General features: G+C 43.0%; 1 protein-coding gene across 6 annotated transcripts in view; it reads right to left on the bottom strand.

Annotated features, from left to right (window-relative positions):
- The window catches only part of SPOP (speckle type BTB/POZ protein), a 302,309-nt gene that overhangs the window by 23,712 nt on the left and 263,119 nt on the right, over positions 1–15,478 (bottom strand). For all 6 annotated transcript variants that reach the window (XM_030221297.1, XM_030221291.1, XM_030221294.1 and 3 more), the window contains one exon: positions 11,304–11,431. In XM_030221297.1, coding sequence (XP_030077157.1) covers positions 11,304–11,431 — 128 coding nt within the window. The remainder of the gene's footprint in view (positions 1–11,303; positions 11,432–15,478) is intronic.

The following is a 15,478-nucleotide window of genomic DNA, read 5'->3' on the forward strand; positions in this document are numbered from 1 at the left end:
CAAACCTCAAAATAGACTTTGCAAAGTTTAAGGTAGGTCTTAAAACTTACTTTTTTCACTTAGAGGTGGAAAGATCACTGACTTTAGGAGGGAAGCTGTGGTTAGAACTTTTATTTCTTGATCATCTTTATTCTATTATTACAATTTTTATCTAAATCACTGTGATATTCTTGAAGAAGGGCAGTATAGCAAATTTTAATTAAAGAGAGAAACAATATTTTGGTGATCATGTAAAACCACTGCAATATAAACTGCCCATTTCTGGTTATGAAGGACCCTCTCCTAGGAGAAATAAGGATGAAGAACAGCCATTTTAAAAAGTCTTATTTTTCTTAAACAAAATATGTTCTCCTACATGACTGTTAAAGGAGATTTGAGCTCAGGCCCAAATCCAAAACATATACCTAGAGCCAACAAGCATGGAAATGTTAAGGGGAACAGATGGTATACCTGTATATAGATAAGCAGAAGCTTTGGCATCAGCAAAGGAGACAACACTAAGCCAACAACACATTCAGAGGTATATCAAGCAGAGAGAATGCTGAAAGAGGCAGTGATGCTAAAGAGGAATGGGGGGGGGGGGGGGGGGGGGGGGGGGGAAGAGATGAGGAAGGGTGATTTTTTTTAATTTTTTTTAACCTGGCAGCTTCCTCCTCCTCTTTATTTTCAGTTTAATCAAAACCAGGGCTAAATTCCAGCACCATGAGCCTTTATTCACAACTACATGCCTCTATTTTACATCCCTCTCTAGGGCTGCCTACCTTTTGACAGAGGAGAGGCCTAGTGGTTAGAGTGGTGGACTTTGGTCCTAGGGAACTGGGTTCGATTCCCACTGCAGGCACAGGCAGCTCCTTGTGACTCTGGGCAAGTCACTTAACCCTCCATTGCCCCAGGTACAAATAAGTACCTGTATATAATATGTAAGCAGCATTGAGCCTGCCATGAGTGGGAAAGCGCGGGGTACAAATGTAATAACCTGACATCTGCCCCTCTCCATGTCCCTCCCTTGCCTTACCCACTTTTGCACCTTGGAGAAAGGGTAGAAAAAGCCAATGACTGAAATTATCAGAGGAAGGGATGCTAAGAGAGAAATTGAGAAGGTGGAACCTGAGAAGGGGAACTGCTTTGGTGGGTTGGGGGGGGGGGGGGGGTATTTCATGCCTGAGGGGAGTAGCCAGCCTTACAAGGAGAAATTAGGACTTACCATTATGGTTGCTGCTCTGACCAAGTCATACAAGTCATCAGCCAAGTAGGCCAATACCGACTCAACGTCCGGGAACTCAGGAGGTGATGGAGCCCCCGACTCCAACAAGAAGTCATCCTGCCTGTTGCAACCAAGAGAGGGACGTGCAGGCTACGTAAGACCCACAAACAGCCACCTGCAAAGCCAAGGTGGAAACTACAAAGGACATTTTCAAAGCAGCTTCAAGTTTGCGATCTTGAACGTCCTTGAGAACAATTCCCCATTCTACAAGCAAAGTGGTCTTTTTGGTCATGGCTGCTACCAAGGCATCCGCCTTCGGCAACTAGAAGCACTCTAATTCATCCTGCGCAACCAGGTATAGGTGAGTCATCACTCTAGCCACCCGTAGTCCCGAATCAGGGGACGCCAACTGCGCAGACCTAAGCTCCTGTATGGCTGCATGTATAGGGAAAGCCCTGGGTGATCTTTTAGTGCTAGCCATCTTAGGATTCTCAGAAGCCTCATTAAGGGCCTCAGGAGTGGAAATATACAAAGCCTGTAAGGCTTTAGAAATAAAGGTGGGTAATTCCTCTCTGTGAAACATCTGCACAGCGGAGGGGTCATCTGCCTCAGAAGCAAGAGACAGCTTCAGTGAAGGATTTCAAGTCATCCACGGTGAGGTAGGGAGAACCTTCGCCTCTAACTGAAGGATCAAGGGAAAGAGGGGTTACCACCTCCCAATATGATCCAAACCGCCACCTAGTGCGTTTAGATGCAGAGGTCTCGATGCCTGAAGAGGACGGGTCACCAGAAGTCACCATCTCAGACCAAGTTCCAGACCCCGTGGACGCGCTCAATAGAGAAGTAAAACAAACTCTATGGAAAAGGACAAATCACAACAGGCCACTGGAAAACCAGCTGGCACATCCCCTTTGCTACCCGCGCAAGTTACGAAAGCAGGAAAAGTCTGAGGACTCAAACACGTTGCAGCAGAAACTGCGGCGGGGGAATTCAAAATGGCCACCGGATCCTCAGAAAGGGAAGCAGAATGTGTTTCCCACATGTGGGAAGAACCAGCTTCAACCTCCCCACCGGGGATCTCAAGGGAATCAGAGCCCGAGCACCCTCCGGGGCAAACCCCCACCGCTGTTCTCTGCTTTGCACAGCGGGAAGAGAGCTTCACCAATTATGCCGCCATAAAAGACAGAAGTAGAGCTGCTGCAAGGCAGAAAGAGGCATATTCACTGCAGCCAGTCACAGGAACTTGCCGTACAGCGGCTCACTCAACTCTCCCAAGCCGGGCCACTTTTTTCCCCCCCAGGCAAATCTGTGAGGAAGGGAGGGCAGGAGGATAAACTCCCAGGAGAGGAGTAGGGGTGGGTGAGGGACCTGGGGTGATCAGGTGTAGCCCCTAAAGCTGACGCCGTTCAACCAGAACACTCAGCTCTACTGAACCAGCAAAGCCAGAACAGAAGTAAACCAAGCCAGGAGCCATAAGTACAGAAGTATAGCCATACTGGGAAAGACCAAAGGTCCATCAAACCCAGCAACCTGTTTCCAACAGTGGCCAATCCAGGTCACAAATACCTGGCAAGATCCCAAAAAAGTACAAAACATTCTATACTGCTTATCCCAGAAATAGTGGATTTTCCCCAAGTCCATTTAATAATGGTCTATGGACTTGTCCTTTAGGAAGCCGTCCAAACCTTTGTTAAATTCCGCTAAGCTAACTGCCTTTACACATTCTCTGGCAACGAATTCCAGAGTTTAATTACACGTTGAGTGAAGAAAAGTTTTCTCCGATTCATTTTAAATTTACTACATTGTAGCTTCATCGCATGCCCCCTAGTCCTAGTATTTTTGGAAAGCATAAACAGACGCTTCACATCTACCCGTTCAACTCCACTCATTATTTTATAGACCTCTATCATATCGCCTCTCAGCCGCCTTTTCTCCAAGCTGAAGAGCCCTAGCCACTTTAGCCTTTCCTCATAGGGAAGTCGTCCCATCCTCTTTATCATTTTCGTCGCATTTCTGTGTACGTTTTCTAATTCCACTATATCTTTTTTGAGATGCGGTGACCAGAATTGAACACAATATTCAAGGTGCAGTCGCACCACGGAGCGATACAAAGGCATTACAATTTCCTCATTTTTGTTTTCCATTCCTTTCCTAATAATACCTAACATCCTATTTGCTTTCTTAGCTGCAGCAGCACACTGAGCAGAAGGTTTCAACGTATCATTAACGACGACACCTAGATCTCTTTCTTGGTCTGTGACTCCTTACATGGAACCTTGCATGACATAGCTATAATTCGGGTTCCTCTTTCCCACATGCATCACTTTGCACTTGCTCACATTAAATGTCATCTGCCATTTAGACGCACAGTCTCCCGGTCTTGTAAGGTCCTCTTGTAATTTTTCACAATCCTCCCGCGATTTAACAACTTTGAATAACTTTGTGTCATCAGCAAATTTAATTACCTCATTAGGTACTCCCATTTCTAGGTCATTTATAAATATGCTAAAAAGTAACAGTCCCAGCACAGACCCCTGGGGAACCCCACTAACTACCCTTCTCCATTGAGAATACTGACTATTTAACCCTACTCTCTGTTTTCTATCTTTTAACCAGTTTTTAATCCACAATAGAACACTACCTCCTATCCCATGACTCTCCAATTTCCTCTGCAGTCTTTCATGAGGTACTTTGTCAAACGTCTTCTGAAAATCCAGATATACAGTATCAACCGGCTTACCTTTATGCATGTTTGTTCACCCCTTCAAAGAAATGCATTAGATTGGTGAGGCAAGATTTCCCTTCACTAAATTCATGTTGACTTTGTTTCATTAATCCATGCTTTTGAATATGCTGTGTAATTTTGTTCTTTATAATAGTCTCTACCACTTTGTCCGGCACTGACGTCAGACTCATCAGTATAATTTCCCGGATCTCCTCTGGAACCTTTTTTAACGTCCTTTCGCTTGCTGGAAATAAAGAATACTGACTAGCCAAGGAAGCGTTGACGTCCACTAGGCACTGTACAAATCAATGTTCTCCATCTGCTGGTAGATGGGACACAAACCACGTCTCTGGATTCATCTGCTACTGACGCTAAGGAAGGACAATTCTGTCAATCACCACCAAGCAATCTGGATAGGACGATGCACGAATTAGCCAGTCATCAAGATACGGTTGAGCTCTGATTCCCTGGTGCCAAAGGAAGGATGGCATACAATGGAGAGGGACAAAGTACACAACAAAGCAATCCAGAAAAAAAGCACAGCGGGCTCTCACGAAAAAGTGTGCTTTAATAATGACCCCACATGGGCCATGTTCTGGTGTAAAACAACGCCTGCTTCAGGAGTCAATTCTAAAATATGAACAGAGACATTTTTGAACATACAACAAATATATCACATATATATTACCATAAAAATGATAATACTGACATTATCATCAATATCATACTATGACCGGATACAAAGATAAATAAAATAAAATATATACAGGAAAATGTAAAGTGTGCAACAAACACCATCTAGTCTAGAAAATGATAACTTAAATGCAACCTTATGGAATGTGACATACATGGTGGAGACAACATGTGCATGTGTAAAAAAAAATGCCAATATTCATTAAAGTGGAATGTTGTGAATACTGGTGATGACCAAGCGGCGGAATGGAGACCACAGACCGGTAACTAACTAATGAAACTACATCGAGTAATAGGAAAAATGAAAAAAAAAAAAAAAAAGCTTACCAATAGGACAGCACAACTTACAATACTCAGAGAGTAATCAATCGCTCTTTAAAAAGAAAAAAATAAATAAATAGCAATGATTACTGCACCCAAATAAAAAGGTATTATAACTACAGATGTACTACTACTACTACTTAACATTTCTAGGCAAGAAGTGCAGAAACATACATTATTACGCTCTAAGCTATATCCTGATCACTGATAAAAAAAAAGAAGGAAAACAACTGTCTAGACAGTTGCCATTGTGGACATTAGCTGAGAAGCATACTGCAAACGTCATGCTAACAACTAGCTGCAAAGCTCTAATTAAAAAACTGACTCAAACATCATTCACCTCCAGATTTGGACAAACGCACCATACAGCAGACTGGACAAATCATCCTAAAAAAAAAAAACAAAAAAAAAACCACACACGTACCTCCACTGGGTCCGGACTTTCACGACAGTCACCCGATTATCTGTCAGTGTGAAGCATCACGCAAAAGGGAGCGGTGAATCATCAACGTGATGCAGTACAAACCAGCATGAAAGCGTAAACTAAAGACGTGCACATGCGCACTAAGTGTAGTGAAACTCAGATTGAGAACGAGGCTCCAAAAAGGTTAAACGAATTACTTGTCATTGAGTGAATTAACAGGTTGCTATGTGCTGGCAACATCAAACATGGAATGCCATATATAAAGTTTAAGGGCTATTTTAAAAAGCTTAAAAATGAAAATGGTATGACTGAACGCTGGAAACAATTAGCAAATCAATTGTATCTAACAAATCACCAAACCGTGTTGTGTACATCATGACTAGTAATTGTGTGTGTGAAAAAAAAGGTGTGAACGAACATGAATGTTGTGCATTACTCACAGTACATAAATCAAATCTTTAGATAATATGATCAAATAATGTGCATTTAATGTGTCAATTAAGTTGCAGTCAGTCCAAACAACATAAACTAAAGTAGGTACATTACAGATCCTTAGTTAATTTCTGCAATGATGGGTGATCAATAAAATATGTTACACAAACAAATAAGACATAGAACAAAAGATAATTAAAATATAATAAAATGAGAATAAAATACTAAAATACAATCCATGGAGAATGAAGAGGTGGAGGATGAAGAGGTCTCATTAAAAACAGACATCATATAAAGGCCAAGAAAATGAAACTGATGACAAAAAAAAAGCAACTTTGCATTATAAAATGTAAATTATGTGTAACATGATGATAAAAATAAAAACACATCATGAAGATTAACAGATAATACATCAATGAGCTGGGTGACAAACAGCAATTTCTCAACAGTGCTGAATACTAAATTACAAATATGCCATTTGTCACCCAGCTCGTTGATGTTACATCATGGACATAAAATATAAAGAGTTATGATAGAAACAAATATATTCTAGAAAATCTGATTCACGATAAAAAAAAAAAGTCATAAAAAAGAATAACCAAATCATAAGAGAGAACATCATACAACAGTAATGGTGGCAGACAATAGTTTCATAAAAATACTGAATCAATTTCGCATTCAACCCTGCTAGTTGGACCATATTAAGTTCAAAAATTCTACATTGCTCCTGTTGTAACAGTAGGTGAAGGTGTTGCTACCCGCTCATGCTGCACCATGTCTAAGGTAGCCACGGCAGAAGGCGCTGAAAGTCCTGGCATGAAGGCCCCACTTGCTGAGTAGTAAAAACTGAAGTGGGCGAAAAAGCGCTCATGCCTACGGCACCACCTCTAGAGTGGTTGCCCTGGAATGGAGAACCGGAAACGTACTCCTGGGCCAGAGTAGTCTGTCAGCTAAAGAGACAGCGAAACTGAGAAAGGAGCATAATCTCACAGCACTCAGGCTAGAAGGCCCGCTCTGCGCCATTCAACATACACCCCCAGAAAGAGCAGAGTCTGGGAAGGAACCAAGCGATTCACCGACAGGCGTATCACCTTTCCCGCATGAGCAAGAGAGAGAGATAGAACCTAGTTGGAGGTTATGTGACTCTCCTGTTCCGACAAGTGAGAAACAGCCAAACGGCGAGGTACAAGAGTACTCTGACCTCTTCCAGCCACAGAAAAGTCGTCGCCACCATCACCAAAACCACAGAAAACCTACAGGGATGCGAAGAAAATCCAAAGGACCAGGAGCAAAACTGAAAAAAAGCTGTTGCAGGACTGCAAAGCAGAAGCCCAATAAGCATGGACAAATAGGCTCCCAAGAGATCTAGAGCTGCCAGAAAACTCACCCAGGAGCAGCGCAACCATCACTACTTCAAGGAATCTTTGCAGAAAAAGCGCATTCACAGGAATTCGAAGACCTTCTGGAAACAGATGGAACCTCTTCCAAGCAAAAGAGGTATAGACTGTACGCCTCTCAGACAATGTCATTGTTTCCAAAGTCCCCTCCCAAGGAGAGATCAAACAAATTCATTGATCGCTAGTCGCTTGGTGACTGAGGCGCCCTACTACTCCAAGAAGAAAACTGACAGGAGAACTCCAACCTAAAACCAGCCCAGAAAAGCTCGAGAATCCAGAGGTCCGAAGCAACCCTGTTCCACACTAGAGGAAAAAAAGACAGCTGCCCCCCCCCCCCCCCCCCACTAATCAACACACAGACGAGAGGACTGCAAGAAGAAGGCTTTAGTCGGAAAGTGGCACACAGTATGAAACCAAACACAGCCTACTTCCTGGGACACACATCTTGCAACAGTACATGCATACAGGAGAAGCTGGGGGGTGGGGGGGGAGATACTTGTCAGAATCCTCACATGCCCCTGCTGTGTCTGGAAATTCAGTGGGCACCAAAAATGATAGGGAGAGAAGAAAAGGACACACAAGCAGGGAACTCACTGGGCCTGAGCTGCAACATATAGATTGGCTAGTAAACAGTGACAAATTTCATTGAATCCATGCAAAGCTATAACAGGGAGCGTGACTCATGCTCCACTGACAAACAGATAACTCACTGAGTCAGAAGAAGTGGCTTGAGCTGGTACCTGCTGTGTGGTTCATACTCAGCTGACAGACTGTTTTTTTTTTTTTTTACATTTGTACCCTGCGCTTTCCCACTCATGGCAGGCTCAATGCGGCTTACATGGGGCAATGGAGGGTTAAGTGACTTGCCCAGAGTCACGAGGAGCTGCCTGTGCCGGGAATCGAACTCAGTTCCTCAGTTCCCCAGGACCAAAGTCCACCACCCTAACCACTAGGCCACTCCTCCACTCTAGACTGTTCACAGAGTCAAGAGACGTGGCTTGAACCATAACCATTAGAGTGGCTCAGGAGATGAGGTTGGAGCTACTACCTGCAGTGTGGCTCGTACCCAGTAGGATGATGATTTCACGAAGTCAAAAGATGTGGCTTGAGCTATAACCTGCAGTATGGCTCTTACAGAAATATATCTCAGTCAGGAGACATGAGTGAGCCATAACCTGTAGAGTGACTCTGGCTACGTAGAGCGCCAAATTGTTGCCTGCAGCGTGAGAGTAAAAAGTCAGATGAATGCATAAAAGAAGCCTATAGACGCCAGTCCTGCATATCCAGAAGTACCACTCTACCTTCCCCAAGTAGAGTGGACTGTTGGCAACTGCTATCACCAGAGCGCCCACAAAAGGAAGAGAGATCTGCCAAAAAAATAGCACTCACAGGGTAGAAAAAGAAATGCTAGGCTTCTCCTGCAAAAAACCCCTATGAAAAGCAGGCCATCACTCCGGAAACAGAGCGAGAAAGGCAACAAGTAAAAGCCCTAAAAGGCGCCTGAGAGGAGACCAAGCGCAGACTGACCTTAGTTGCCATCTGTGCCTGAGAGGCAGCTTAATCTACGCCTCCCAGAAACTGATAAAGAGAGACAACAGTACTTCTCAGAGAAGAGCAGAAACCCGAATGCTCAAGGGGTCATGCAGTTCCTCTAGAGGGGCTCGTATTTCTCCCACTGAAAAAGCCGAGAGGACGAGAGGGGTCCCTCAAGCCCATTGTCCAAGAAATGGAAGGGAAAAGGGTCTAAACGACACCCCTTCAAGACATGAAGGCCAAACGCCCGTGCCACTGTGTGTTAAACAAAGAAGCCAGACATTCCCGCTCTCGCTGTCCCCCGCTGGAACACCCCACGAGGTTAGAGCAACCACACAGGAGCCGCCACTGGCCGAGTTCTCCTGCCACGTGATCAAGGATAAACAGCAGAGATGGTATCCCTGAATCCACAGAGGCTGACAAAATGACACACTGACCAGAAACCTGCGCACGGGAAACCCTCCCTGATAGGAGAAACTGAAGCGCCGAGCCCCACACTGCTCATAGCCACATTTCTAAAGGGCTGAAATACAGCGCCTTGTTCCTCAGCGGGAACAGTGTAAAACTCCTCCCGCCTCCATAGCGCTGTAAATACGGACCAAGGGATGAGAAGAAAGGGAAAAACAAACACACACATGCCAAGAGGAAAGGCGCTCCGCTTCCAGCGCGGGTCCCAGGAGGAGCCCAATGGCACTCCTAGCCCCCAAGAGATGTTCAGGCACCGGTTAAATAGACTGTTGTCCTTTTTTTTTTATTGGCTGAAAACACTGCCTCAGTGTGCTTTTCTTTTTTTTTTTTGTGAAGAAGGAAAGAGCAAAGCAGCCAGAAACCCAAAGGGAGCATCCTGGAGCAAAGGGAAACTGTGGGTTAAGGCTGGGACCCGACAAACAAGTATGCCTTCAAAGCTGACACCATCAGCCACACACCCTTGGGCTCAACTGGCCAAGACAGTCCAGGAGCCTTTCCCAACGGTCAAACCCAGGAGCTGGAGGAAATCAGTCCACCATCTGCTGGAGATAGAGATATACTGAAGGTATGAGGGTCTGGGAGTCCAGTGTCACTGCCTTCTTTCAGTGTTCTCTATCTCCACCTGCTGGTAGACGGATACAACCCACTGCTGACACTACGGAAGTCAGTCTATTACACAGATGTAGTGAAAAGGACTTCAGTTCAACGTTAGACGTACTGAAATAGTCATGTTGGGAAACCAGATTTATGAGGAGTTTGGCAAGATGTATTTCTTGAATAGAACGGATTTTAAGGCTTTACGGAATTGATGTTGAGCATTGGTGTTGGTAGGGTATTCCAGAACTTGGCGGCTTGGTAAGAGAATAGACTTGAGAAAATGCTCTTGAGTCTAAATTCCTTGAAGGATGGGAAGGATAATTTTAGAGAGTTTCTTGTCCCATAGTTCAAGTGCAGATTTGTGATTGGAGAGGACATGTATTGGGGAGCACATCCCTGAAAGATTTTAAAGACAAAACAACAGATAATTCTGGCCTCTACCAGTAGCCAATGTAGCTGGGCATATAAGTGGGTCCAATAAGGGCATTGCCTCCTAATCTAATGACCCTAATTTTCTCAGACGTCTCTCATTTAAGGCTTTCATAGGGGCACTATTTTATTTCCTAAACCCGCCCAAAACATGTCCGTAGGAATGCTTCCCCTTAATCCTACTAAAAGTAGAATCACAGAAAGTGACAGCAGATAAAGATATATGGCAGTGGTTCCCAAACCTTGTCCTGGAGGCACTGCAGCCAGTCAGGTTTTCAGGATACCCACAATGAATATTCATGAGAGAGATGTGCATGCACTGCCTCCACGGTATGCAGATCTATCTCATGAATATTCATTGTGGGTATCCTGAAAACCCAACTGGCTGAGGTGCTTCCAAGACCAGGTTTGGGAACCATTGCCATATGGTCTTATCCAGTCTGCTCATCTACACAATCCACTATTTCTTTCTTCTTCCTTAGAGATGTGTGCTGTAGAACCACACACATATTTAGTATATTACTTTGGCAAAACATATAAAATTATGCCAAGAAGTTAACGAATCTGACATCACTGAGCAGATGTCACACACTGTGACATTATGCTCTAACCCTAAATATGGTGAGAAGCTGCTGGTTTTCTTTTCAGTCATTGTGAGAAAAATAAGCAAAATAAAAGTTGAACATTTTACAAAGAAAAGGAGATTGCCAAATGAAACCACTCAATCTGATCACATAAAAAGAGAAGACATTTTTGGGAGCCAGGTAACCAATGAAAAAAACCCACTGAAACACATGACTGTCATTCTAGACAGAGGACCGAGGTGTCCAAATTCATTGCATCTGGGTGTAAGTTCCATGCACGTGGAAGCCTTGAATGCTTTGTATCAGTGCTGTGAGTTGCCATCACACACTTATGTGGTGGATTCATTGGACTATGGAAAAAGAGTATACACAAAGCACTAACAATATATAATAGAAAGGAGTACTACATGGCAACCTCTCCTCCATCATTAACCCCACATCAGCTTCAACCCTTTGCTCCCATTACTTTGAACTTCATGCTGCAGGAGGGCCTCACCTCACAGAACAGAGTCAGTTTGTCATCAGGAAGGAGCCCATTGGCCTCATCTAATAAAAAATCTCTTCGGATGAATTTCTTAAATCCCCAGTCCTTGCCCTGCACAAAACGATATGCACGTTGACTCTCTGCAAAACAAAAGAGGAGCAAAGACTTGTTAGAAGGCAGAAAAGACCTTATCCAGCACATGCACACTTTGCAGTTATCCCTCCAACACCATCACACAGAGCTCTCAACTTCTTCAGCAGCCACCCGGCCTTAAAAAGGTGGAGACCAATAACCTGCGCAAAGCAACCTATGAAATTAAATCAAGAAAGCTCTGTTAGCTATAGTTTTTTGGGTTCAAAGATGCATATATTTCCTGACACATCAAGGGAATCACAGACTGGGAGGTGTGAGGTCTTGGTTTTTAAGCAAGGAATCACTGCCCTAGGTGGGACCTTCCTAGCGCGATTCCCTTGTAAGTGTTTTATTTCCTTATTACTTATTTGTTTGAACCTAAGAAATTATAAGAGTTTGTGGAAACAGATGAAGAATCCTCTGCAGCAACTTCCTTCAGTTACCACTGTACCGGCTGCAATAACCGATTAACCTTCCTCCCTCAGAAATGTGAAGTGTAAGATTAACCATTTTGAGTTTTTCTTATTTTCTTTGATTGTTTTCCTGATCTTGGAGCTTCCAATTGTGGACAATTATGTAAATATATATTGTTGAGAGAAAATGTTTTCCTTTTTATATTAATTTCTGTATTTCCTTACATTTATGTGATAATGTGAATGTAATTAAGTAAAATGATAAATAAATAAAAAAAGAAAGCTCTGTTAGCTGAATAAATATTTAACTACTAACTTCAAATTAAGCTATCAGTGCACTACTCTCTCAACTTTTTTCCTCTCTCAAAAATGCTCTTGCACTTTATTTACTCTGGCTTCCTTTTCTCACTATTTCACACTGAATAGGATGTGGGTTTTGTTTGTTTGGGGTTTTTTTTTGGTGAAGTTTCACCTCAATAATGTTCTACATTGATGTAAATGTAATAAATTCTCTAGATTTCTCTATAGACAATCCTAGCATACACAACTTTTAAGAAATGAAGAATTCCACCTTCTCCAATGACCTCACAAAGAAACACAATCCACTGCATACATCTCTTTCAATCACCAACATTAAGACCATCTTAAACACACAAATTCTCAAGATAAGCTCCTCAAAAGCTCTTACGTGTAAGCACTCAATAGTTATATATTCTGCTCTTTGGGCAGGCCAGACCTGGGCATACCCCAGGAATAGCATTTCCAGCCAGTGCAGAGAGGGGAAAGAAGTGAGAAAAAAAAAGGAGCGTCTGACTGTACAACAGCCACACCTAGTGGTCATATTTACTACAACTGCAGAGTTCTGGAAGGAGCACAGCTGAAGACTGTGACTGCAAATAAAAATTACAAGGAAGCTGGAAGGGAAACACACACTACAGAAAAAAAAATTCCCAATGTTGCTGCAAATGAAGGTTCAAAATGCCAGATTCCAGTCTTGGTTCCATCTGAATTGTTTTTGTAATCTTTCAGTCTCCATCCCAGCAAACCCACTTTGATGTCCTTTTTCCTTCTATCCAAATCCCCTCCCCAGCTCCTTCTTCCGTATCCTCTGTAATTTATAACTGGATGCTTACACTGAAAATTCAAACTGTTTTATCCCTATTTTATAAAAGCAACATAGGTGCCTATGTGCCTTTATAAAATAGGCTTCCAGATCTAGTCCCAAATACGCAAATGCCAATGTACACTTACACCTACTGTAAAGCTGAAATAAATGTATGCTGTACTAACATGTTTTCATAAAAATGTGCATATACACTGCATCTCTGCCTCTGTTCCACACAAACTGCACCCAAAAAATGCCTAGAGGCTGTGCTCACAGAAGTAGGCGTCATCTTGTCAGCACAAACAGCTGTGTATAAAACTGGATTTACAGACAGAAAAATCTTTATTAAAATTACCCCCATAATGTACAGCATCCTCACTGCCAAGAAGAAAATCATCATTTTACACAACAGGTTAAGTGGAAAGAAAGTCAGAGGTGCGCCGAAGAATTCCTATAGCCCGTCATGCAAGAATGCTGGATGAAACTGAAGCAGTCTCTGATGCATCATACTGCTATCAAACAGATCAAAAACTATGAACAGACGCTCACTGATCAAGGCAGTGGTTCCTCTGGAGGCATCTCAGCCAGTCAGGTTTTCGGGATATCCACAATGATTATTCATGAGATAGATCTGCATGCACTGCCTCCACTGCATGCAAATCTATCTCATGAATATTCATTGTGGATATCCTGAAAACCTGTACGGAATGCCTCCAGGACAAGGATTGGGAACCACTGGACTATGGGGCTGACGTGATCTCTGCATTCCAGATCATGGAACCAACAGTCACTGAACCTTTATTAAGTTAAAAAGAATTGCCACTGACTGGGTAACAGTATGCTGGCATCCTATGACACAGCGGAAGAATCTAATTCTTTTTTATTGTTAATGAGTTAATGTGACAAACGCATGGCTTACACAAACAAATATGACAGCAGCATAATATATATTACTAATTCCTAAAAGCAGCTCAGCGATCACGGTGAATTCCAGATTTTCCAGGAGTTAAGTATGGAATTCAACTTTTTTAGTGTTATTTATTACATTTGTATACTACATTTTCCCACCTATCTGCAGGCTCAATGTGACTTACATAGTACCGGAGAGGCATTTGCAGACTCTGGTGTGAACAAATACAATGTGATGTTATGATAGGATAAAATTCATGTGGCACAGCCACATTAGGGAATTGTGAATGGAAGAGTTATGTCCATTACGCAATTTAGATTTGTTGTGTTAATATTAGCTCATCTTGATTAGACTAATAACTAAGGATGGAAACATTCATATTCACATTTGGTAGGTGAGCTGCCGTTACCACTAGGTAAATAGTAGCAATATTCCATGTAGAATCTCAAAGAACAGGAAGATTCTGGAATCCCAAATAGTAGCAACATTCCGTGCTACCAATCTCAGGACAAACAGTAGCTTCCCCCAGTGTGACGAAACAGTGTGACAAGACGGTGGCCGTAAGTAGAAGGTTGCTAGGCTGTATAGAGAGGGGAGTGACCAGCAGAAGAAGAGGTTTTAATGCCCCTGTATAAGTCGTTGGTGAGGCCCCATCTGGAGTATTGTGTTCAGTTCTGGAGGCCATATCTTGCTAAGGATGTAAAAAGAATTGAAGCGGTGCAAAGAAAAGCTACGAGAATGGTAAGGGATTTGCATTACAAGACGTATGAGGAGAGACTTGCTGACCTGAACATGTATACCCTGGAGGAAAGGACAAACAGGGGTGATATGATACAGACGTTCAAAAATCTGAAAGGTATTAATCCGCAAACGAACCTTTTCCGGAGATGGGAAGGCGGTAGAACTAGAGGGCATGATACGAGATTGAAGGGGGGCAGACTCAAGAAGAATGTCAGGAAGTATTTTTTCACGGAGAGAGTGGTGGATGCTTGGAATGCTCTCCCACGGGAGGTGGTGGAGAGGAAAACGGTAAGAGAATTCAAACATGCGTGGGATAAAAACATAAAGGAATCCTGTTCCGAGGGAATGGATCCTAAGAAGCTTAGCTGAGATTAGGTGGCAGAGCTGGTGGTGGGAGGCTGGTGGTTGGGAGGCGAAGATATTGCTAGGCAGACTTATACTGTCTGTCCCAGAGCCGGTGGTTGGGAAGCAGGGATAGTGCTGGGCAGACTTATATGGTCTGTGCCCTGAAAATTACAGATACAAATCAAGGTAAGGTATACACAAAAAGTAGCACATATGAGTATCTTGTTGGGCAGACTGGATGGACCATGCAGGTCTTTTTCTGCCGTCATCTACTATGTTACTATGCTACATGCAGGCTGATAGTTAAAGGACACTAAACACCCTGTGTTATGTGCTCAAAGTTAAGCAAAATGTCAAAATTTGGCACCTAAGTCTCAGGATGAAAATTGTTATTACTATGGGGCTTATTTTCAAAGCACTCTGACTTACAAAGTTCCATAGGGTACTATGTAACTTTGTAAGTCTAAGTGCTTTGAAAATACACCTCTTAAGGCACCTAAAACTAGCCTGCTCGTCAGTCTCCTAAATGCAGACATTTAAC

The sequence above is a fragment of the Microcaecilia unicolor genome, chromosome 12 (assembly GCF_901765095.1).
Source record: "Microcaecilia unicolor chromosome 12, aMicUni1.1, whole genome shotgun sequence".
Lineage (NCBI taxonomy): Eukaryota > Metazoa > Chordata > Amphibia > Gymnophiona > Siphonopidae > Microcaecilia > Microcaecilia unicolor.